Genomic DNA, 26322 nt, shown 5'->3' on the forward strand with positions numbered 1-26322 from the left:
TTTTTGATTTCTTCGTCTACTGTTGCTTTATTAAAAGTCCTAAGGATGTCATCATTTCTCGTATACCTGTCAGATATAGTCAAAACTCGAAGATTCTCCGATTGTTGCCGTTGAATTTTTAGTATATGAGTTTTTTTAGCCGACCTTCACAGCTGCAAACCAATCTGGCTTAATTATATTCTTGTACTCTAACAGCTTCATCTTTATAGTATGGTAAGTGTGGATTTTGTGCAGACTAACCAATGAAGTGCTCGAAGTTTTTCTTTTATCTGCTTGACCTTTTACTTTATGTGGTAATTCCAATTTAGTTTCGAGTCCAATTGATTTCCCAGGCATTTAGGAATTGGAACTGCAATATATTTTGTTTTGGTAGCAAATACAGGGTCCGCCACTCGAAGTGTAACCAATTTCAGACCTCTCGCGCTGCAGATGCACGGAAGCATTTTGCCGAGAGTGAACGCGAAAAAAGAAAATCAGTAATAGATTTCAAGCGTAAAGTGTGATTGCATTACGAGTATATTTGGCTGAAAAATCACAACCAGCGATTGTTCGTGAGCTGGAGCACTTTAAAGTTATTATTTATCGCACCGTTACTCGTCACAATGATACTGGTAGCATTGCGAAACGTCATGGAGGTGGCCATAAAAAGACTGCAACGTCACGTGAAATCGTTCAAAAATGAAGAAGCGTCTTGAGCGAAGTCCCCGACGAATTGCTAATCAAATGGTGAAAGAACTAAAAATATTTGACCATAGCATCTACCGCATACTGAAAAATTATGTTAAAGTCAAGCCTTACAAGATTCAAAAAGCGCATGATGTCACACCAAAGCAGCAACAAGTCAGACTTGAGAGTCAGAAGAAGTTGCTTCGCTTAGCCGAAAGCGGTCAATTTCCGAACATTGTGTTTTGTGACGAGCAATGTGTGTTTTTCAAATTGAGCAATTCATAAACTCCCAAAACCATAGAGTTAATTTGACCGACCGTTTATATGAATTCATAAGAATTTGAGTCATCGATTGACCTTCAGGAGGCAGCACCTGCCACAGGTAATGGTTTGGGCTTCTGTAACCGCAGATGGGTGCTCTCCAATCGTTTTCATCGAGCCTGGCGTCAAGGTAAATGCGACATATTATCAGGAAAGTATTCTGGAGGTTGCTTTGAAGCTGTGGGCAGACAAACATTTTGGTGGCAGACCATGGACGTTTCAACAGGACTCAGCACCGTCTCACAACGCTCGAGTGAACCAAAAATGGTTAAAAAATCATGTTCCACACTTCATAACGTCCACACAATGGCCCTCAAATTCACTAGACGCGAATCCGATGGATTTTTGGTCATTTTGGAGAGCAACGTCCGAACTAAAAGATTCATCAGTCTCGAGGCGCTGAAAAAAACCATTGTCCGTGAGTGGGCCAAAATACCTGCAAGTCGCATTCGGGCAGCTTGGAGCGTCTCAAGGCCATAGTCAATGCAAAAGGTAGTCATATCGAGCAAAACTAAATTGATTTTTCATTTTGTATTATTTTCACACATTTTGTACTTGGAATTGAATAAAAGTAATTTTCCAAACTCAATTTATGTCCTTTTTAATTGGTTTCCCTCCGAGTGTCGATCCCTGTAGTTATTCAGCAAGCAGCCAAGGTTACCCTGTTAAACAAAGACACCAGAAGGCGTAGGCGCTGAAATATATTTTGGTCTGTGCCAATGAACGGTTTTCCCCAGCATCTTCCAATCGGGAGTGTATGCTATCTGTCTATGTGCAGAGATCAACTTTGACAGAAACCTCCGGAATAAGCGAATTGCCTTTCTGCACTTTCGAAGTATAAACCTCAGTTTTATTCAATAATTAATTTATTCAAGAAAGCAATTGAAAAAGAGTTACTTGTTTGCAAAGAGGACGAGTAAGCGAAAGCAATGGACACTGTCAAACCCAAGAAATTATGCGCACACATGCACCCATTCTTGCCACGGACTCATCGGAGATGGTGTTATACTCGTAACTGGTGCTTTCACAATTTAAGACGCAGCACTTCATTTCCATTATGAAATCATTTTCAGCTTCGATTGAATTTAATTATCTATACAGATATTAGACCCCAGATTCATCAACTCCTAGACTCAAATCGTTTCACTATTTTGGAGCTGCATGCAAAACTTTACAATTGATTGGTCCTAATAGTGTTTTCAAAAACGCAACTATTTGTTTTATTTAATATAAGTATAAAGTGGCTGAATTGCCATAGCCTACAACGACATTGCTACGAACGCTTGAGTAATTAAACATTTAACGCTTTTACGCCCAAGACGTGTGGGGCGTGCACGCGCTCATATTAATCCCAGTTGGCTGTATCATCGGTGGGTGTGCATATTAATGGCATTTTAAATAATGGTCAGTCCCTCTTATTCTAAAATACCAGTTGAGAAATTAAAATTGTAAGCAGAAGCTCACGTGCTATCCCCCTTGAGCCATCCCCCTTGTGATTTACGAGTGCTTTGTAGTATTTAAGAAAATGTGCACAGCAATTAGGTATAACTAAGTATTGAGACACGAATATTAGTGTTTTTTGTTTATTATAAAATAACACTATGACTATAGAGACAATAGAAGAAGTCCGTAAGCGTAACTACAATTCGATTAAGGTGTTGTTTGGGGTATCCTTTGCGTTGGGTGTAAATTTGACTGCGCCCAGCAAATTCAAAGATTCATTGAAAATGTAAGTGAACGTAAATGGAAATTATTATTTTTTTATACCAGTAACTGTATAATTATATTTTATACTTACTTACATATGTGTTACGAAAGCATCAATGTGATTTTGGTAGTGAGCAGTACTCTATCCTTGTATGCCCATTGGTGCTACCTAGTGAGGCATTTTGACAGCATTCCACTCATAGCTGAGGTTTGTTTGCAATCGTTTATACATACAGTACACAGCATAAATTTTGATGCCCTACCATTTCTAAGTATGATTTTAAGATAAATTTACACATTATTTTAGATTCTGAAAAACTTTATTAATATTTATATGAATAAGTGTATTATAAGTATTGTAATCAAAAAACAGAATGTACTTTGTCTGCTGCATCAACAATGGCAAGGAAAAATGTAGCTGTAAGTAAGACATTCGTACAGTAAACGTGTTGATACGCACGCACTTTGAAGTAGCCGTGCTTCGAAATAATATTTGTTGGCAGACTATTTTCAGTATTACTGATGAAGCTAATTTATTCGCATCTGTGTTTAATTTTTACGTGTCCAATCATGTCTCGAAAAGAATTGACATTAGAGGGGAGAAAAATTCTTGCCGCATGCATAAAGATGGAAAATCATACTCAGAAATCAGGGAAACCGCCAGCAAAAGTAAAGCAACAGTGCAAAAGGTAATACAAAGATTCAAAATGGAGAAAAGGATCGAAAATAAACAGATATCAAGCCGCCCTAGGAAGTTAACTGAGAGAGATGAACGCCTTGTCAAGAGAGCAATAGAAAAAAATCCTTTCGAAAGTGCTCCGAATATAGCTACTTTATGCAAACATCTCTAAAAGCTATTGTTTCATCGGATACAGTGCCAACGTCAATCAAGAGAAATATTTTATATCCGTAAGGCATGTATTGCTAGAAAAAAGCCCTTTGTCAGTGATACTAATAGAAATAAAAAGCTCGAATTTGCCAGAACTTATCAACTCAAAGAATTTAACTTCTAGGACAAAGTAATTTGCGGATATGATGGGCGACTTAAGGTTTGGAGGAAGCGAAATGAAAAATTAAATCCAAAAAATATAATACAATTAACACGTTCAAACATGGAGGTGGAGGCGTCATAGTTCGGGGCTGCATGTCCACGTCAGGTGTTGGCAATCTTGTTTTTATTGACGAAATAATGACAAAAAAAAGTATATTTAAAAATCCATCAAGAAAACTTGTTACAAAGAACTGAAAAATTGGAATGTCTGGTGGACTTAATTCCAGCAGGTCAACAATCCCAAACACACCACGCACATAGTGAAGATGTGGCTAATACATAAAGTACCTCATTTGACATCAACGCCTCCACAGAGGCCAGATATGAAACCTATAGAACATTTAAGGCATCATTTGCAAAAAGAGTTAAGGAAACTCCACATAACTTCCAAAAATCAATTTAAAAGCTTGCTCCAAGCCAAATGGCAAAATATAAGTTCGGATTACACAAAATACTTGATTCACTCAATACCTGACCGACTAAAAGAGGTTATTCGATTACGAGGATATCTACTAGGTATTAAATGTAATTTTTCTCAAATTGTCAAATCAAAGTTAAACTTTTTCATACATAAATGCAATACTTTATTGCAAGAGTGTCCACACTTTTGCTGTGCGAATTTTTAGATTTTCTATGGTTTTTTCTTTCTTAATTTTTAATATTAAAATACTCAAAAACTTTCGCGATATTTTTTATAACACATCTTCGAAGTGGTAGGGTATCAAAACTTCTGCTCTACACTGTACATATGCGTAAGTATATATAAATTCGAGGTGGCTTAAAATTAATCATCTGTCATCTAATTTTATTTTTGAATAATTTTTTACCAAAACAAAAAGATGACTTTGAGTGGCGAAAACCTTTATTTTGACCTTTACACGCAGCTGTCTAATTTACAAGTGTCAAACCTAATTGGCGTACGACGTCATTGCAAAAATTATAAATATTCCAATAGGGTGATTAATTTTGTGCCACCTTGTATATGTAGGGATTTTGAATAGGGGCATTAAATTACTTTTGCAAGTTACAAACGGCAAAGTTTCGGTGGTACAAATGATTTATCACTTCCTACAAGGTCAAGCTACCTGGGGGTGTACTCGTATTCCACAATTTTTGCGCGAAACTCATCACAAGGTGTACTAAGAAAGTTTCAGTTTCTGTGAACGGGTGACAATTTGCTGGTTTGAATCATTTTGAACGAAAGCCTTGATGCGTTTTCTCTCATTGGCACCGGACTATTTATTAAAGAATTTTATTAATCAAGCTTATCGACTACTTGTAAAGCACAGAGAGGTGAGGTGGCTGGTGAGCTGATTATTACGGTCTTAAACTGATATAGGCGATTTTCAAGTTGTCCGCACCAATTCGAAATTTTCGAAGTAATTATTTCCATACGCTATACATTCGTGAATTGTAATATAAATGTAGAACTTGCATAAAAATACATAATAAAATTCAAATTGTCATGTCCCTATTTAAAATCGCTATATTTAACTTAGTTCAATTTCAGCATTTTTTTTTTTTTAATATATACCTTTGCAGACTGTTTGTACGGCGTTGCAAACCCTCATCTCCACTTTTAAATTGGTCTATTACCTATTCACACAACGTACTTTCTATCGCTTAGTGGACCAGGCTCTAACACATGAAGTCATACGCAAAATAGAAATATTTCAATACGGTTGGAAATATGTTTTTACTCAACTATTTTGAGGAATTTTATTGTCGTTTTTTTAATTTCCTACTAGATTTTCCCATAAACAACCAATTGCAGCAAGAGATCGATGATATTATGAAAGGTGTTTGGCGCAACACTCGCCGGCAGTTATTATTTTACTTTAGCACTTGTGTAGCCATTCTGTGTAACTACTTTTTTGGTGCCTTATTCGTAAATCTTTACCATCAGCTAAAGCAAACACCCAATTACGTGCATATCCTACGTAAGTACTAAATTATAATGAAATCCATTTACCTATTACGTAATACAATCTTGACAAGTGCAATTCGAACTAAATCATCATTTTATAGAGGTACCTTAATTTTTTAATCATATTTCATGCAATCTCCGAATGTGCTAAAACAATCACAATTCTTACAAATAACCCCACAAAAATCCGTTTTCTAAATAAACCGAACCAACCTGTTGTGCAAAATCCCTTTCAGCTAAATTAGCATAGACTAACTAAATGAACAAGGCTAAATCTTCAAATCAATTGAACAACGATGATGTGCCCTTGAACAAAATATTTAAATGTTTGACAATGAATAAAACACTTAAAAGAATATTATTGGAATGCCAACGGTCTAGCTAAACACCATACTAAGCTAGAAGTTCTGTTAGATAGATATGAAAATAAAAAAATAAAAAAATATAACACAGTCTTGGGAGACCAACTCACCGCTGAGGAACTTCAAACAACTTCCGTTTCCGTCAATATTTTCGAGCAACAAGTAATACTAACAGCTTTATAGAGCCCACCCAGACACCAACTACAATTTAAGGATTATTATAGGCGGTGCACATGCGAGTGGGGTCTAGACTTACAACGACAAAAGGGCGCGAAAGGTTTAAAGTTATACGACACAGCGAAATAGTTTCAACTGACAGGTCAACATATTGGCCTTCAGACACCAACAAAATACCTGATTTGACTGACTTTTTTGCCTTCAAAAATATTCCCGCAAACCATCTTTCTATTTCCGAGGACTTTAACCTGAACTCTGAGCACAGATATCAGAAAATGCGGCACCAACGTCTCCTCGTATATTTATTAGCTTTACCGACTAGCAGTACTTCCAACTACAAATTCAATTCACGCAAATAATTCAAAAGTATGCCCCAGCAAGATGACACCATAAAAAAGAACAAATACCCAAAAGTCGAGACATTCAAAAATAATAAATCGTAAAACCTTCTCGGCCAATGATAGATGAAGGAGATATTGACGATATTGATATCAGGTGAAATTACAAACAAGTAATGAGCGAAATTTTCAAAATGAAAGCCATAAGATCGCCTGGTTTCGACCTCATAACTGCAGAAATTCATCAGCGGTTGGCCAAAAATTGTGTTACTTGTGTCTCAATCGATCAATTTGTGCTTTTTGTTAAAATACTGTATGTCCCTCTGTACTGGAAGACGGCAAAAGTAATTATGATTCTGAAGGTTTGGTCCAACGCATCAATTTCGTTTTCCCAAAAATCAACCAACATTCGTCCAAGTTCACGGGGTTGTTGGAACCAACTAATGGAGGAAAACAATGTCTGCAGCGTTCCTCAACGTCTCACAGACGATTAACAAAGTTTGGCCTAGGAGTTTACTCCACAAACTAAAATTGATCTTGCCCAATTCCTACATGGGCCAACAAATGGCGCATCAAACTAAACAATAAAAAATCGGTACCTATTGTATTCAGCCTAAAAAGTCGAATTACAAGCAAGTCTACATAAACAGCGTAAATATACCGAACGTCAATGAGGCCAAACATCTTGGAATAACCCTTGATGCTAAACAGCGCCGGAAAGCCCATGTCAAAAAGGAGCGTGAAGAGCTGGAATTGAAATTGAAAAACGTTCTTTACTTTATCTGAGTGTCCACTCATCAACTCACAACAAACTACTGCTATGTAACCAAATTTTTAAACCAGTCTGGGCATTTGACATTCAGCTATGGAATGCAAGCAAATCTTGCATTACTATTGTCCAACGATTCCAAACTCAGGTGATGTTCAACATCGTCAATGCTCTATAGTATGTGAGAAACCTCGACCTCCATCGTGATCTTGGTATGCTCCTCGTCAGCGACATGGCGAAAATGTGTGCCATGGCTCACAGACAACGTCTAAGGGCACATGTCAACGCTGAAGCATTGGCTTTGCTCTACCCAGTACTCCAGCTCGGCGTAAAACAGTTTTAGACCAGATGGGCATCCAGGGTCCGGCATTCGAAGTGCAAGCGTTAAAGAGGCCATACATTTAGTTTGGAAAATTACTTGTATGCAATTCAAAGCAAAAATGTGTGAAAATAATACAAAATGAAAAATCAATTTACTTTTGCTCGATATGACTACCTATGGCCTTGAGACGGTCCAGAAACGATGGTCCAAGCTGCCCGAATGTGACTTTCAGGTATTTTGGCCCAGTCGCGGACTTTTTGGCTTTTTTCGGCGCCTCGAGACAGAATCTTTGTGAATCTTTTAGTTCGGACCTTGCTCTCCAAAATGGCCTAAAGAGAATAAACCATCGGATTGGCGTCTTGAAAACCATTGTGTGGACATTATGAAGTTCGGAACGTTATTTTTTAGCCATTTTTGGTTCACTCGAGCTTTGTGAGACGATGCCGATTCCTGTTGAAAAGTCCATGGTCTTTCACCGAAATATTTATCTGCCCACGGCTTGAAAGAAACCTTCAGAATACTTCCCCGATAATATTTCGCATTTACCTTAACGCCAGGCTCGATGAAAACGAATGGAGAGCACCCATCTGCGGTTTCAGCGGCCCAAACGATTACCTGTGGCGGGCGCTGTCTTCTGGTGGCCAATCGATGCCTAAAATTCTCATAAGAACGGTCAGTCAAATAAACCCTATCGTTTTGGGAGTGTACGAATTGCTCAATTTGAAAAACACGCACTGCTCGTCAGAAAACACAATGTTCGGAAATTGACCGCTTTCGGCGGTCAAGTCTGACTTGTTGCTGCTTTGGTGTGATATCATGCTCCTTTTGGATCTTATAAGGCTTAATTTTGATTCTGAAAAATGAGATTGCGGCGGATACTATGGTCAGATATTTTCAGTTCTTTCACCATTGGATTGGTACTTCGGCGGGGATTTCGCTCAAGACGCTTCTTCACTTTTGACTTTCACGTGACGTTGCAGTCTTTTTATGGCCACCTACACCCATAGTATAACACCACGTATCCCAATTAGATCTCGATGAACAAAGATCCCACATTCTTGAAAATATTATTTGGAGATAAAAGAAGTATCATCATCAGAATTTTAAAATGCGGTAGCATAAGTATTTGACTAGCAATGTTTTTGTAGGGACATAATAGATATTTAAGTGTTGGCCATTGGGCACACTACAGATACACAATTATTATTTAATATTTTTGTAGTCTTTCATAAGACAATCAAATATATATTTGATTACCTACACAAAATGAGCAATATGACGCTTATAAAAAAATTTCAGTCATACCCGATAATGAAGGAACGTACCGTTAAAACAACTTATGTACGTTCACGTGGGAAAAAGCGATTCACAAGGTATCACGCAGAAAAACAAATCAGAAACACAGTGCAGCATCAAATTCAGCTAGTAAATCATTGACTAATTAGGAGGAACTTTCGATGACGGGAACATCTTAAAAAACGGGTTAGTCAATAGGCCGCTTGAATCATATGATTTCATCCATTCTAGTTCAGGTTCCTAGCAAGGCACGATTAACGGTTTGGGAGCCAATAATCGATGAGCTATTAGCGAAATAAGCCCAACTATTTTGAAAAAAAGTGATATTTATAAGGCGACATACCCATAGACAAAATAATGAGTTTGTGTATGTGATTCTATTCGCACTGGGGAGTACTGAATAAGACTTTTTAGCTCTTATCTCTCTTCAAGCAATGACAAGTCGCCGTTCGGATACGGTTTAAAAGTGTGGGACTTCTTTTCATTTGAGGACAACATTTAGTCACGCACTACAAATTGGAGAAAAAACTCGACCGAATACTTAACAACGGATGTACATATATGCCCAGGATTAACTATATCGGGGCCGCTAGGCAATGCGATTTTCGGGACACCTTTACTATTTTCTGTAGGAATTTAAAATATGACATTGGAATATAAAAAAACAACTGAGGATGCAAATCTTCGAACTAAATTTTCAACTAATTAAATATTTTTAAATGTTTTTTTTTTCAATGTGCGGCAGTTTCCTACACTGCCTTGAGGGTAAACCGACCCTATATGTGCCAATTATTTATGATTTGTTATTGCAAATATAATTAAAATATTTATTTTTATGGAGCATATTGGAAGGATTTAAATAGCAATTTTTTTTATTGTACTGTTTCCATTAAAAGATTAGTTTGGGGAAAATACATACATTATTTTCTCGGTAGATGGATGTAGTGATCGATGTCTCGTAAAGTATCGAACAAACAATTTAAGGTTTATGAGTTGTTGTCAAGGTGACATTTCACACTACAAACATACTTTTGCTGTCGTGAGTGGCAGGGTGTTAACAATGGAAGGCAACAAAGAGAAAATTCGGTACATTTTTCTGTTTTTCTTTGATAAAGGCGAACATGCAAGTCAAGCCCCTAAAATTCTGAATGGCGTTTATGGTATTTTTGATGTTGAGGAAAATTTCGATAATGTCGAAAATGTCGGTAAAAACACAGAAATAATCGAAGTTGACCGGAATGTTAGAAGTCGTAGCATCGCCCAGAAGCTAAAGATCGACGATAAAATAGTTTTAAACCATTTGCGCAAAAGTGTAACGCAAAAATAATGGATCTCTTTTTCCCCAAACTATTATAATATTACCAATTATAATTGTATATATGGATGTGTGTATTTACATAATATGTATGTATGTGTTGTGTATATTTTTTCCTACATGATCTTTAGCCTTTCCTGCTCTCTATCCTTTTTGGGAAGATAAGGGTATGGCATTCCCTTATTATCACATACAAATGTATATGAGCGGCACTGCTATATATATCGCAGCCACATGTGAGTACAATTTAATTGATAGCTGTATATATATTATTTACACAAATTTTGATTACCATTAAATGAAAACCAACGTTTTTGATTCAATAAAAGATTTGAAATCAGAGAACGATCCTATCCGATATTCCCAAGATCGCGTTTCAATCGAAAATCTTTTTTCGTGAGGCTATGTTCACACAACATCACCCTATAGCCGCCTTGTCCTAGGCGACGCCAAATCCAACTCTATCGATTTTAATGTATCAGCGCAAAATAGCTTCAAAAAGCTTATCAAAACAACGTGCGATTTATGATGAAACCAGCTAATGGTGCCCCTCTCATAAGAGAAAGACTTCAAGATAAATAAGTTCGGTAAAAAAAGAAATAGATGGAAACCCTTTTATCAATTTTATTACGGTTTTGATGAAATTATACTTGTACATACTTGAAAGGAACACAAGCATTAAATTGTAGACATTTGCCCTTTAACATCAAAAGGAATGCACCTATAGTCTTTGCTGCAATCTGTGGTTGCAGAAATAACGTTATAAGAACTAAAACGTATCGAGCAACTTGATCAGTTCGTTATGAAATCTACAGATTAATGGTAGTTTTAAAATTTTAAATTTTACTGAGAAACTTTTCCGCAACATAAAAATTGTAGAGAATTGGCTTAAAACAAGTATTGTGAATTTCAAAGTCGCTGCAGCATTGATGCAAAGATTTATAAGAAAAACGTTTAGACGAATTGAAAATAGTACCCAAAAATTGGTACGAAAATGTGTCTTTCTATTAATATTTTTAAAATGCATGGCCAGAATAGGGCAACCTTAAATGTCATTACGTCATGGCAGTTACTGCAAAATCGCTTATAAGTAAAAAAGGACTATAAAAATTTTCGGGCAAGAACTTACCACTACTATTTTCGAGGTCCCCTATATAAGGTTTAACTTCAAAAAGACAAAAATAATTGTATTTATTTTTATCCATAACTTTAGCATTTTTCTCGAATATCAATCAGAGACTTTCGAACAACACCTATCATAAACATATTAGTTCAAACTGGGTTCATTTTCTTCTTCATTCAGACATCGCGGCATATACATAGGTAACTCCTTTTCGTACTGTCGAATGCAGCTTTGAAGTCGACGAAAAGATGGTATGTGTCGATTATCCTCTCATGGGTCTTTTCCAAGAATTAGCGTATTGGGAATATCTGGTCGCTGGTGGACTTTCCAGGTCTAAAGCCACACTGATAAGATCCATTCACTAGCTTTCCCCACTTCTCCACATGGAACTATCCAGGGTTAGCTTAATTAAAAATTATATTCCGGTGGATCGCCAAAAAACGCTCTTCTCGAACACCAACTCAAGAGAAAGTGCGCCGATGAGAAACAAATTCGCAGTTCAAAATACACTAGATTTAACAGAGGAAATTGATTATTATATCAATACTTTTAGAAACCCCCATGTGACCGCTTGGGCATTCCAAAGCAGCTCTATTATACTCGATCTGTCCAAATGTTTACAAAAGGAAGAAGTTCCGCCATCCATTAATATACGGAAATTTTTATAGATATATAATACGGATGAAAAATTTTTCACAATGTTTTTCACAGGAATACCGACCTGTTTATCTGAGTTTGACAATCATATGAGACAGTTTACAGTGATTAGGCCTTAGTTGTATTCTTTTTTTTTTTTGTTTTTGTATAGTGTACATTATTCGTAATTATTGGGTCAATATCATTATGTTTTAGCCAAGAATCACATTCGTATTGCACCCATTCATCCAACTTCTTATTGAGACCAACCTTAAGTAAATGCTTCCAAATAATAGTTAAATAAGAGTTGAAATGCCGGTAAAGCATCATGCGTACGTCCTCGTCAAGGTCCATATTACCGAAATAAATCATTTCAACCATCGCTTTGTAATTTCATTTGATTCTGTATAAGGTTTATAAATTCCAGAAATTGTTTAACGCTCGATCAAAATTTTTCTTTTCGTACCATTTGGAACGCTTTGACACACAACTGGCTTCACTAAACCCATAACTTTAAAAGATGTTTTTTTTTAATCGCGGTATATGGCTCGCTTAATTCACCAGAATTGGGGACATATGTATATAGTTTCATATCCCATTGAATTTTAATGCAAGTTTGAAGCAGCTCCAAATTCTCGTTGATTTTGATTTTTTTTTTTTTCTTGACGGTGTTGTGTATTTTCTCTATACTTAAAACAAAAAAAATCGTGGATTTGTTATTGGAAAAGATTAAAAAAATGGAAATATTGGATTAATAAAGTATTTTATTAGACATTAAACTATAAAAATAAATTAGTTATCAAAAAAAAAAAGTTAACATTGAAAAAAAAAATAAAAATAGTCAAAACTGGGCAAAATCTTGAGATGCTACATTTTTTCGTGGGCTATACATATTTAGGTCGATAGGAGTATTTTTAAACCTTCCCAAATGTCTTGTTTTTTTCTTCTGTCATCTGTCCACAATATTCAGTTCATTGTTTGTTACGTTTCATACAACAATGCATTTTTGTCGCTCTTAAAAATGTCTAATTTCGTGCCTTCAAACTACGATTTGCGGACATCGTTGATTTTCTGTTATCAATTGAAGAAAAGCACTTCTCAAGCTCATCAAATGCTTATAGAAGCTAATGGTGGACATGCTGTAAGTAGAACACAGTGCTTCAGGTGGTTTGAAAAATTCCGAAGTGGTAATTTTAGCGTGGAGAACGAAAAAGTTTGAGGACGCCGAATTGCAAGCATTGTTGGATGAAGGTGATGGTCAAACGCAAGAAATGATGGCAGAGCAGTTGGGGGTGACCCAAAAAACCATTTCCAAACATTTGAAAGACATGGGCATGATTTTAAAGGTCGGAAGATGGGTGCCGCATGAACTGACAATGTGACAATGCACCGCCACATCGAATAAGAGCGACCCGGGAATTGGTGGAGACGTACGATTGGGAACCGCTAGTGCATGCGGCTTACTCACCAGACTTGGCGCCTTCTGATTATCATTTGTTTGCATCGATGGGGCACGCACTTTCCGAGCAGCGTTGCAATTCTCACAAAGAAGCCAAAAAATGGCTCGATGATTGGTTTGCGGCATCCACAAATTGCCTGAGAGATGGGAAAAATTTGTCGCTAGCGATGGCTATTATTTTGAAGATTAAATTTGTAGCTATTTTTTGTTAATAAACGCATGCATACATATATATATTTTATTATTATTATTAAGGTGCGGTGAGTTTCGATGGCGTCTTTCTAGTTCTATGCCAGCATGCCGTCGGATTGCTAAAGGTTTTCAACTTACTGGTACTAAGAGCCACCTCGCCGCTGATACCTGCTGACAGGCGTATTGAATATCTGCGTTATACCATTTTCACATACCAGCGAATAGCTAAGTAATGCAAGAAATATGTACATATATAATTATTGTAAATTAACTATAACTGAAAACAATCTACCATAGGTATGTGGATCAAATTCAAGCCATTTTCAGACATATCAGCTTGTCGCAATTCGTTCTCAGTTTGATAGTATTTGGGTTTGTTCTATTCGAAATGAGTTTTGGACTAGTGAGTTAAAATATACAAATACAAATATGAATTCATTTATCGTTGGGAAAACTATTTTTTTGTTTTCATAAAATGTTTCAGGAATCCAGTGTAACAATCTTCATAAGAATGATTATGTATTTAATGGCAGCAGGAACACAAATCGTGCTATATTGTTACAATGGCCAGCAGCTAACGATTGCGGTAAACAAAAGCAAAGCTTATATACTACATTCACAAAATATAATTTTATGAAGATCGAAAATCTTGTAATATTTTTTATACAGAGCGAGCAAATTCCAATATCATTCTACAGCTGTAATTGGTATGAAGAAACGGAAAAGTTTAAACAACTTGTACGAATGATGATTATGCGAACTAATCGACATTTTTTTTTTGGAAGTCTCATGGTTTACTTTTATGAATTTGGCCACTTTGATTGCTGTAAGTTTTAAATAATGAAATAACAAATGATGCTAAATAATTTTCTCTTTTTTGCAGCTATTCAGAATGAGTGGTTCATACTTTTTGTTGTTGCGCAACCTTCAAGAAAATTAAAAAATAAGACTAATATAAGACACTTGCAATTGATAATTAATGAAAACTAATATTTATTTATTATATTTAATGAAAATAAAAATATCCAATATTTAATGAAAACTAAAATAATAAAATAAGAATGAAAATTAAACTTCATATACATACATATATAATGTAAAGAAGAATTTAATTGCCCATTTTCGACAAGATCGTAATTGCAGTTAGAATTTCTGTTATGCATACCATATTTCAGAAATATCCAGCTGCCTACCTGAGTCTAAATCCCATCTACAAATTTCAGCTTTTTGGTTCTGGTTTTTTACCATTTGTTGTTTCCAAATAATCGAAGTTACACTTTTATGTTAAAACTGTGGAAAATAAAATTCTCTTTTCGCAAAAGTTAATTAACGATCTCTCTTTTTTTTTTGTGTCGCTACGGTTCCGCCTGTGTCTGAAACTACTCGCTAAATTTGCAATGCAACTATTCCTGTTAAGATAATATTTTATTTTAGGCCAGCGAAGTTCAATTAATTTTGTTCAGAAGCAAAGCCTCGATAGACATTTTGGGTATTTAAGGGATCTCGGTGGTTTAGAGCTCGAAAATTTAGAGTATTTTGAGGAAATTTTTTTACAATAAAAATTTTAAAAATGATATTTAAATTTTTTAAGCTTTTTATTTAACTTCTTTTGCATACAAAAATGAAAAAAAAAATTTCCTAACCTTAATAATTTTAGAGAACAGCGCTGAAGTTGACCCTACCGAAAATTTAGATCTGGACGGTGTTCTCTATTTTGGCTCTTCTGTTTATCTGAAACACAAATACCAAACAAATTATTAATCAGTGTGACTGTAGCTATATCGCGTACTAGAATAAAAAAAATCGACTAAATGGCGCAATTTTGAATTTGACACTCTAAAAATCGGTTTTTTCAGTTTTTTAATCAAAAAACTACATAATAAGAATAATAATATGATTCCAGCACGGACGACAACCATTGATGTTGTGAACAACATATTAAAATTTCAAAACTGAATCGTTGAATAGTTTAAAGTTTGAGGTACAGGAGCGCGCGGACCGCTCTCTAACTAGATAATGGGCAGTAGAAGCTGTAATATTGGGAATTTCCGCATGAAAATTCCACAGTATAATTTTAAGATACTATACTTTCGAAATATCCAGAAAACAAAAAAATCGATTTTTAGACCACCGCCAAATCACTTGAAAATTTGTCAACTGTGGACGTACAGACACAAACTATCGGAAATTTTATGTACAGTAGCGAATACACAGCGCACACTCCTAGAAGAATAGATCCTTTAAGGAATAATTGGAGCAAAAGGTTGAACTATGTTAAAGAAATAAGGTGCATTTCCAACTTGTATTGGGGCCAAACTGCGAACGTGAGACTACAAAATGATGTGGCTGCCAAATTTAATGACCTGCAATATCTCCTTCAAGAAGTCAGCGGAAAAAGTCTGCAATACGGCCGAGTATTAAAACCCAAAAAACCAAATTCATGGTTGTTTCAAAAAACTCTCAACAAATCACCCATTCAAACATTTATGTAGATATATGACAATCCGATCCAAAGAGGATCCAGTTCTAAGTACCTACGATGTTGGCTTAGCAAAACATGGACAAATGACAAAGAAATTTGCTGTCGGATTGAAGCAGCGACGGAAGCTTTCTTCAATTACAGAAAAGTTCTTTCCAATAAAAGCTTGAACATGACATTACGTATTCGCTACCTTAAATGTTACGATTGGTCTGTTTTATTGTACGGTGTGGAGCCATGGACACTAAAGGTTACGAGTATGAATAAATTAGAGGCGTTTGAGATGTGGTGCTATCGGCGGATGATGAAAATATCATGGACAGATAAAGTTAGTAACAAAGAAGTCTTAACGAAACTTAGAAAGGATAGAGAGCTGTTATTAACGATAAAACGCCGCAAAACCGCATATTTTGGTCATATTATGCGAGGTCCCCAAATGTCTTAGCTACGTAGCATAAGAGAGTGGACAGGATTAAGAACTATTGGGCAGTTGGTTGAAGCAGCCCGAAGCAGAGACAATTACTATAATTTTATTTTTACCTATTTAACACATTTGTATTAAAATTAATGAACAATTTATTACTGTGATCGCTTACATTCATAGGTGGGCACACTGCATTATAAACTTACTGCATTACAAATAGCAGTAATCAGTAAAATTTTACTGATAATGAAGTTTAATTTGCATTTGCTATTCAAACATGGCGGCGAGGAGCTGGTAAGGTGCATGCATCAGCTCCTATGCAGAATATGGTCGGATGAAAGCATGCCTGCCGATTGGAATTTAAGTGTGCTCTGCCCAATCCATAAGAAGGGCGATCCTGCAATTTGTGCCAATTACCGCGGGATTAGTCTTCTAAATATCGCCTATAAGGTTCTAGTGAGCGTATTGTGTGAAAGGCTGAAGCCCACCGTCAACCAACTGATTGGACCTTATCAGTGTGGCTTCAGACCTGGAAAGTCTACCATCGACCAAATATTCTCAATACGCCAAATCTTGGAAAAGACCCATGAAAGGAGAATCGACACACACCACCTTTTCGTCGACTTCAAAGCTGCATTCGACAGTACGGAAAGGAGTTACCTGTATGCCGCGATGTCTGAATTTGGTATCCCCGCAAAACTAATACGGCTATGTAAGATGACGTTGCTCAACACCAGCAGCGCCGTCAGAATTGGGAAGGACCTCTCCGAGCCGTTTGATACCAAACGAGGTTTCAGACAGGGTGACTCGCTGTCGTGTGACTTCTTTAACCTGATGTTGGAGAGCATCGTACGAGCCGCAGAACTTAATCGCTCAGGCACAATTTTTTATAAGAGCGTACAATTGTTGGCGTATGCCGATGATATTGACATCATCGGCCTTAACAACCGCGCTGTTAGTTCTGCCTTCTCCAAACTGGATAAAGAGGCAAAGCGAATGGGTTTGGTGGTGAACGAGGACAAAACGAAGTACCTCCTGTCTTCAAACAAACAGTCGGCGCACTCGCGTATCGGCTCCCACGTCACTGTAGACAGTTATAATTTCGAGGTTGTAAAAGACTTCGTTTATTTAGGAACCAGCATTAACACCGATAACAATGTCAGCCTTGAAATCCAACGTAGAATCTCTCTTGCCAACAAGTGCTACTTCGGACTAAGTAGGCAACTGAGCAGTAAAGTCCTCTCTCGACGAACAAAACTAACACTCTACAAGACTCTCATCATGCCCGTCCTGACGTATGGCGCAGAAGCTTGGACGATGACAACATCCGATGAAGCGACGCTTGGAGTGTTCGAGAGAAAGATTCTGCGTAAGATTTTTGGACCTTTGCACGTTGGCAACGGCGAATATCGCAGACGATGGAACGATGAGCTGTATGAGCTTTACGACGACATAGACATAGCGCAGCGAATAAAGATCCAGCGGCTACGTTGGCTGGGTCATGTCGTCCGAATGGATACAAACGCTCCGGCTTTGAAAGTATTCGATGCGGTACCAGCTGGTGGTAGTAGAGGAAGAGGAAGGCCTCCTCTGCGTTGGAAAGATCAGGTGGAGAAGGACTTGGCTTCACTTGGTGTGTCCAATTGGCGCCGGTTAGCACGAGAAAGAAACGACTGGCGCGCTTTGTTAAACTCGGCCAAAATCGCGTAAGCGGTTATCGCGCCAATTAAGAAGAAGAGTAAACTTTTACTGATTACTGAAAAAAATTGCAGTAAAAATATTTTTTTACTGATTACTGAAAACAATTTGCAGTAAAAATATTTGTTTACTGATTACTGAAAAAAATTGCAGTAAAAATATTTTTTTACTGATTACTGAAAAAAATTTGCAGTAAAAATATTTTTTTACTGATTACTGAAAAAAATTGCAGTAAAAATATTTTTTTACTGATTACTGAAAACAATTGCAGTAAAAATATTTTGTTACTGATTACTGAAAAAAAAGCAGTAAAAATATTTTTTTACTGATTACTGAAAAAAATTGCAGTAAAATTACTGATAATATAATTTGATTTGCATTATTAGTATAATATTTACTGTTTATGGGAAGTCAAAATGTAATACACTCTCATCACGAAATTCAATCACTTATGTACTCAATAATTCTTTCTTTTTTTTGGTTTCTCTTATTTTCTTTCTTTCCAAAGGTAAAAAATCATTCAATTTAATTGAAATTTTTTATATTTACATATTTTCTTACTGCACAGATGCACACAACTTTGGAATAAATGCAATAGACCGAAATCTGCAGAAGTAGTTAATGGAGTGATAAATGCGAATTTAATAACTCCATGCATAACAAGGTGGAACTCGCTTTATGATTCCGTAAATAAGTTACTGGAGCACAAAACCAATTTAGCAGAATTGTGTTTCCGTTTAAAAATTCCTACCATTCTCAGTGGTGAGCTTGAGTACTTAGAGGAATACGTAAAGCTTATGAGACCTATTGCAGAAGCAATCGACTTCCGTCAGGGTGAAAAGACCATGTATTTTGGTTATTTCATACCCACTATAGTGTCCTTAAGAATAAAAATGCGTCGTTTGGAGCCTAAAAGTTTTAAGTATTTAACCGAAAGTAGCAAAAAAATGCATGAAGCTTTGCTTAAAAGATTTGAAAAGTACTTCCTGATTCAGCCTGACGCTTGGGATGCTGTTATTGCCGCTATTTCTGTCCCTGGCATTAAGTTGCGATTTGTTAAAGCTCTTTTAGAAACAGCTAAAACGCAAACCGGAAGTTAAAAAAATGTTGAACACTTATGTGGTCAAGTATGCTGCGCTGATTGTAAGGGAATTGTTGCTTAGTATTACCCCCTCTTCCTTGAGCACTTGTGGGCCCACATGGCAAGAGAACTGCGCAAACGGCAGATAAGTAGTAAAAATTACCTAAAATCAGCCATTAAAGAGATGCGGGGTAAATATTCCAAGAGAAGTCGCCAAACTCTAGTAGACTTCATGTAGCGACGTCTACAAGCAATAATTAAAGCATTTTCATTACTGTCCCACTTTTATTTGAGTTGTAAAATTAAGTGAAACTTTTCTTTAATGGAAAATTTCCAAATAATTTGAATATTTATTTTTTCGTTTTTTATAATAAAATACTGAATTGAATATTTTATATTGACTTTTGCATTTTGAAAATTGGTCGAACCGTTATCAAGTTATAAAGGATTGCAGTCAGAACAAACAAGGGTCCCACTTTTTTTGGTTCACTGTATGAGTATATGTAGTTATATAATACAATATTGTACTTTCATAGAAACGAAATAAACCAATTAATAGAGAATCGAATTTTTAGCGGTGAACTTAAAAGTAAGTGCCAGTTTTTGAAATTCATTGATTAAAATCATTACTTGACAAAAAGTAAGACCGAGCATATAGACCGAGTTTTAGTGTAGTATATGAAAGCTAATAAATAATAATAATAAAAATAATACACACATCGAAATTTTAATTAAGAAAATTGCAAAAAGATTGCAAAAAGATTGCGGTCTAACCATATTGACTGGGCTGGTAGTGGCATTTCACTCCGGTACGCTGTCCCACTACTGCCTACCACGGGAACTCTTGGCTGCTGGTTTTCACCCCTGGCCCGGTTCATCCCTCCTTAGCCAACCTGAATGTCAAGGACTCCTCTATGACACCCATATTGATGGTAAGCTTAGTGCGGACGTTCCGTCAACATGATCTGGCCCACCACACAGGACTCCCGGCCTCAGGCCATTCCACAACCCGACCTCACAGAAGCGTGATTACAGAAGATGCCAACCTTCCAGTCATATTATCTACTACGAGTCGTCCAATTCAACTCATTCGTTCATTCATTCATTCATTCATTTTCCCTTTGCTTTATACTATACTTCACGTTGCTCTGTACGCTCGTTTGCTAGATTGTTTCAGCTACGAACTCGCTTTCGCTTTGCATGTAGCTATTTTTAGGTGTAACAGCTACGTTTGTGCACACGTATGTGTGTACTCGTGCATATATATACATTGTACATGCGGAGGTATACATATTTGCATACTACTGAGAGTAAGTGCCATTTATATAATTCTCGTACCTAACTTATAAATTTATTTATTAAATTTTAGGTATGGAAAAAACCATAATTGAAAAAATTGATATAATATAATATAATTAAAAAAACGTAATAATAAAAAATAAAAAAATTATCACTTTCCCTATACTGAGATTCGAACTCACGACTCCGAAAAGAGAGTCGCTACGTACGAAAGTATTCTGAAATATAAAGGGGATATAATTGTTGTGTGCATAGTTATTTATTTTTTGCCACAAATAAAAAAATATAATATTGCAATAGCATAAAATATGGCATTCCAGAAGAACTTTATAAATATGAACTCTCGTCCCAGCAACTTTGATATATCGGACCCGCTTTTCACGAAATTTAATTAACGAAAATTAATGATACGCGTTCTTATGCCTCTAAATTTTTATTCAGTTGATGACGTTTTTCTATCATTCAACAGTTTTATAACTCGAAATTTAACAAACTCCTGGTGGGTAGCCGTTGAGTTTATTATTATTAGTAAGAATTCGAAAAGGGATGGAAGTTCAGTGTGAACCTAATAACTGTTATGAATCCACTTAATCGCAAAATACTGAAATCGGTTAAATCCCATGTTGAACTTGACAGTATATATTTACATATGTATTTATGTATGGACTTATATATCGAAACGAGTGTAGAAATTGATCAAATAGCTACAGACCTTTAAAAATATTTTTAAATTTCTGGTCACTCTTGGGGAAGTGCAAGCTGTCATAAATATATTTCACGTGCAGTTAGGATTAGATTTCTGTTATCTCTGATTATGTTTTTTTTTTATTTTCAAAAATATGTACAAACACACAGAAACCTTTACGTAAACCCTCATAAATAACGCGTTCAGAAGGTATGATAATTGGTTTTATTTAAAAACAGAACGGGCCAACGAAATACTGAATATTTCGATATTAAAAATTAAAATTAAGTATTTCGAGATTGTATAAAAAACGAACGAATGAACTCACAGCAAAAAATGTACGTACTCTATAAAAAAATTACATACTTTAATCTAATTATAATAAATGCAAATGGTTTAGTTTGTATCTAATTGGACGTGCATTTGCCTCTCTTGCTGTCATTAATCGATTTTACATGAAAAAACTGATTTTTTGTTGCTTCCTATGTTATTTGGTTCCATTCGCGCTTTAGATTATCCTACAGTTCCTCTTTGTAGCTAAACGTTAATTTGCATATCCGGCGTTCTGTGCTATAAACGTTGATGATTATTTCAAATTGCTTTTTAGAATATCTAAATAACAACCCACAATTTGCCGACCCCATTCGCTACAGCTCCTTACCATCACCGAACCTACGCCGTGCATTGGGATTAAGTTTTTCGGTTGCAGCTCTTCATTTGCTTTGCGCCATATTTTCTATTTGCCATCACAGCTGTAGTTGAATTCGATCTCATCACTAAACAGCACATTCGTCAGGAAATCAGTCAATTTGTCAGCAGACTGTTCTGTTAGTTTCGCTTGTAAATAGTTTTTTTCTCGGCCCTCGGTTATATCCGTTTCGGCATGAACATTAATATTGTGGTCGATTTCCAATTTATTTCGAATTTCTGTCCATAACACGTTTGATATATCGTTTAACTATTTGAGAGATTTTAGGTGGCTGAACAGTTCTAGGTTTCCTTGCTAATGACCTTGTCTCAAAAAAGTTTTTTAATATTGCTGACTTAGCACGACCAACAATGTTAGCGATAGAAAATTCAAAAATATCATCGAGTAGAATTAAACAGTTCGTTTTAAACTACATTTTTAGGAGGGGGGTACGAATAGTTTCCTGTACAGGGAGAGCGATGTGAAGTGATACCTATTCAAAACACCATAATTTTTTTGTGTGAAAGTAGTTTTTATTGATTTCAAAGTCAAAATTGTTCAAAAATGATTACAATTTTAACATATATTCACTTTAGCTCGATATGACCACCTTTTGTCTTGACTATAGCCTTCAAACGGTCAAAACCTTGCTCTCCAAAATAGAACAGATGGTGGAACATGATTTATTAACCACTCTTGGTTCACACGACCTTTATGAGACGGTGCCGAGTCCTGTTGGAACGTCCATGGTGTACGACCGAAATGTTTGTAAACATTTTCCCGATTACATGCGATGGGAAATTTCTTCGAGTGGCCATACGTAGGCTCAAATTCTCGTATGAGAGTTCGATCAAGTACACCCGATCGTTTTGAGAGTTTATGAACTGCTCAATTGGGAAATTTTTTTCATGAGAAAACACAATGTTAGGAAATTCGCCACGTTCGTGCAAGCGCAACAACTCCTTTGCTCTTTCGCATCGAACTTTTTTTTACTGGGGTGAAAGATCGTGTGCTTTTTGGAATTTATAGGTCTTGACCTTGAGCTCATTTTTCAATATGCGTCGAATGCTGTCTTGTGATATTTTCAGTTCTTTGGCCATTTTTCTCACACTTCGACGTGGTTTTCGTTCAAGTCGAGCCTTCAGTTTCCGAACCATTTCTGGCGTTGTTGCGGTTTTTTTTGGTCCACCTCCATAGCGTTTTGCAATGCCACCAGTTCATTGTAACGTTTTATAGTGCGATACACAAACATTTTATTCACTTTGAGGTGACTGAGCTCACGAACAATGGATGGTTGTGATTTTCCAGCCAAATATAACGCAATCACACTATTACGTTTGAATTCCATCACAGAAAAAAAATGCAACAAAACTGACACGCAAATGCTTTTGATGGCTTATAAACAATATATTGAACTCTCATTAGAATAATTTTGACGTTGATGCCTGTTTTACAGATACAAGCAGTGTGAAGTTGGTAACACTTCATATCGTTCACCCTGTATAGTAAATGTTACTATTGTTCCTCTTTGCTCCAAATATTATAAAAGGTACGAGGGGGGCTCAATAAGTACCCGTTTTAGAAATGAAGACACCTTTTTAAAAAAAAAATTTTTTCAAATAGTCCCCCACCAAAAAATAGGATTTGCCGAACGCTCCAAAATACGCCTCTGTCTTGGAAAAAAACGTCCTCGTTTTAACTACATTTTTTTCAGGCGAGCCATTTCTTCATGTTAGGAAAAAGTCGCAGGGAACCAAATATACCAGATATAGCGGTCTAACAACTCACTGTAGTAGTAGTAGTGTAGTGATCGTTCTTCCTTTTTCTAAAAGTCCGTGAGGATGATGCCGTTCTCATCCCAAAAAATCGTCGTCTTGATCTTTCCAGCCTAGAAGACTGTCTTCCCCTTCTTTGGAGCAGATTCACAGGTAGAAATCCATTGTTTTGATTGTTGCTCAGTTTCTGGTGTGTAATCATGAATCCAGATTTCATCAACGGTAACAACTCGAAATTGCTCAAAACACTGCTTCGAAGTTAACAGCCGCATCCGCTTGTTGTCCACCGTGACAGCAATCGCGACACCCATCGGACCGAGCATTTTTGTATCCAAAATTATCATGTTACTTACCCAATGGCTTCTGTTACCTTGCACACTCTCTTTCGTCAATTAGCGAAAGCCATGTATTCAAATCATTACTGGAAAAAAGTAAGAACTAGTAGCTAGTACCAATTAGTTTTAGCATAGTATTGTAGTTTTAGTGTAGTAAATATGAAAGCTAATAAATAATAATAATAAAAATTAAATACATATCGAAATTTTAATTAAAAAAATTGCAAAAAGATTGCGGTCTAACCATATTGACTGGGCTGGTAGTGGCATTTCACTCCGGTACGCTGTCCCACTACTGCCTACCACGGGAACTCTTGGCTGCTGGTTTTCACCCCTGGCCCGGTTCATCCCTCCTTAGCCAACCTGAATGTCAAGGACTCCTCTATGACACCCATATTGATGGTAAGCTTAGTGCGGACGTTCCGTCAACATGATCTGGCCCACCACACAGGACTCCCGGCCTCAGGCCATTCCACAACCCGACCTCACAGAAGCGTGATTACAGAAGATGCCAACCTTCCAGTCATATTATCTACTACGAGTCGTCCAATTCAACTCATTCGTTCATTCATTCATTCATTCATTTTCCCTTTGCTTTATACTATACTTCACGTTGCTCTGTACGCTCGTTTGCTAGATTGTTTCAGCTACGAACTCGCTTTCGCTTTGCATGTAGCTATTTTTAGGTATAACAGCTACGTTTGTGCACACGTATGTGTGTACTCGTGCATATATATACATTGTACATGCGGAGGTATACATATTTGCATACTACTGAGAGTAAGTGCCATTTATATAATTCTCGTACCTAACTTATAAATTTATTTATTAAATTTTAGGTATGGAAAAAACCATAATTGAAAAAATTGATATAATATAATATAATTAAAAAAACGTAATAATAAAAAATAAAAAAATTATCACTTTCCCTATACTGAGATTCGAACTCACGACTCCGAAAAGAGAGTCGCTACGTACGAAAGTATTCTGAAATATAAAGGGGATATGAAAGGTAGTACCTATAATTAGGGGAATATAATAGGTAGTGAAATTATTGTTCGCATAATTATTTATTTTTTGCCACATGTAAAAAAATATTGTCGCAATTCACCAGCATAAAATATGGTATTCCGAAAGAACTTTTTTGGGCTTTCCTAGATCGACAGCCACAGTTCCGCATAAACTGTAGATCCTCCCTTTTCAAGACAGCAAGAAAAAAGCCACAAGTTGGAGGAGAAAGCTTGGCCAAACGCCTAACAAAGTCCCGTTATAGATAAATTGTCTTCGTTTCGATACTTCAACTGATTATTTTTGCTTCTATTTCGTTAAACTTAATGTTCTCACTCGAGTATTAAGACACTTTGGCCTATTTTTTAGAACCATGTTACCAAATTACAAATTACGAATTTAATTAAAAATTAAAATTGTCGCAGCACTCGCCACGGACTCGCCGAACGAGGATTCCTGGTGTTGTAGTTTGAATAGAAGGCACACATGTCCATATGAGCAAAAAATATTACCCACGTTTATATAAACATGAAAGTATATTTAGCTTTAATGTTTTTTGGTACGTTATTTATTACTTAAAATTTTGGTTTTCATAACAATAATTTTTTATGTAGGTGTACGATTGACAAATGCGAATAAGCTGAATTGACACCTGGCACTGCTCACGACGTCTTCATCTGGAAAAACAGCATATTGAGACAGTTGGTAACCACTGATTGCGGGCAAAATTCGTAGCTTCTAAATGATTCTAGATTTTGTTTGCAGCTACAACTTTCAACTTCATATCGTTCTGGATAATAATAAATAAAACTTTCTTTCAGGTTTCACTATTTTTATTCAAAATACAATTACATGTGAAAAATGACATAATTTAAATGACCACCATGAGCACGTCGTTGGGTCCGATCGTTGTTGTTAGGGAAATTCTACAGAAGACGCAGTTCCTCGCCCTATACAGAACCGGGTCGTTCCGGTATCGTAAAACCGACTGCGCAATATGACCTATTAGGCAGTTATTGTTTGTGATCACAAATATATCAATATCTTATTAGTTGTTTTTTAAGGTGTATTTTCTCAGCTTTTAAAAAATATAAGGTAAAACAAACTTAGAAGCCTCCGAATCTTAACATGCGCATATGTGTATGGAACTAATATACTAAAGTAATTGTAAATATAAATCATACGATAA

The 26322-nt window shown here is 36.2% G+C and overlaps 1 protein-coding gene across 1 annotated transcript; it reads left to right on the top strand.

Moving 5' to 3' along the window:
* Positions 1-2588: 2588 nt before the first annotated feature.
* LOC129242572 (odorant receptor 63a) lies at positions 2589-14601 on the top strand. The gene is given in 11 exon segments (XM_054879298.1): positions 2589-2716; positions 2806-2902; positions 5288-5426; positions 5494-5685; positions 10383-10487; positions 13725-13890; positions 13959-14064; positions 14146-14247; positions 14331-14432; positions 14434-14487; positions 14545-14601. Coding segments are annotated over 11 exon segments (1248 nt in total).
* Positions 14602-26322: the final 11721 nt, after the last annotated feature.

Source organism: Anastrepha obliqua, chromosome 3 (genome assembly GCF_027943255.1).
Source record: "Anastrepha obliqua isolate idAnaObli1 chromosome 3, idAnaObli1_1.0, whole genome shotgun sequence".
Lineage (NCBI taxonomy): Eukaryota > Metazoa > Arthropoda > Insecta > Diptera > Tephritidae > Anastrepha > Anastrepha obliqua.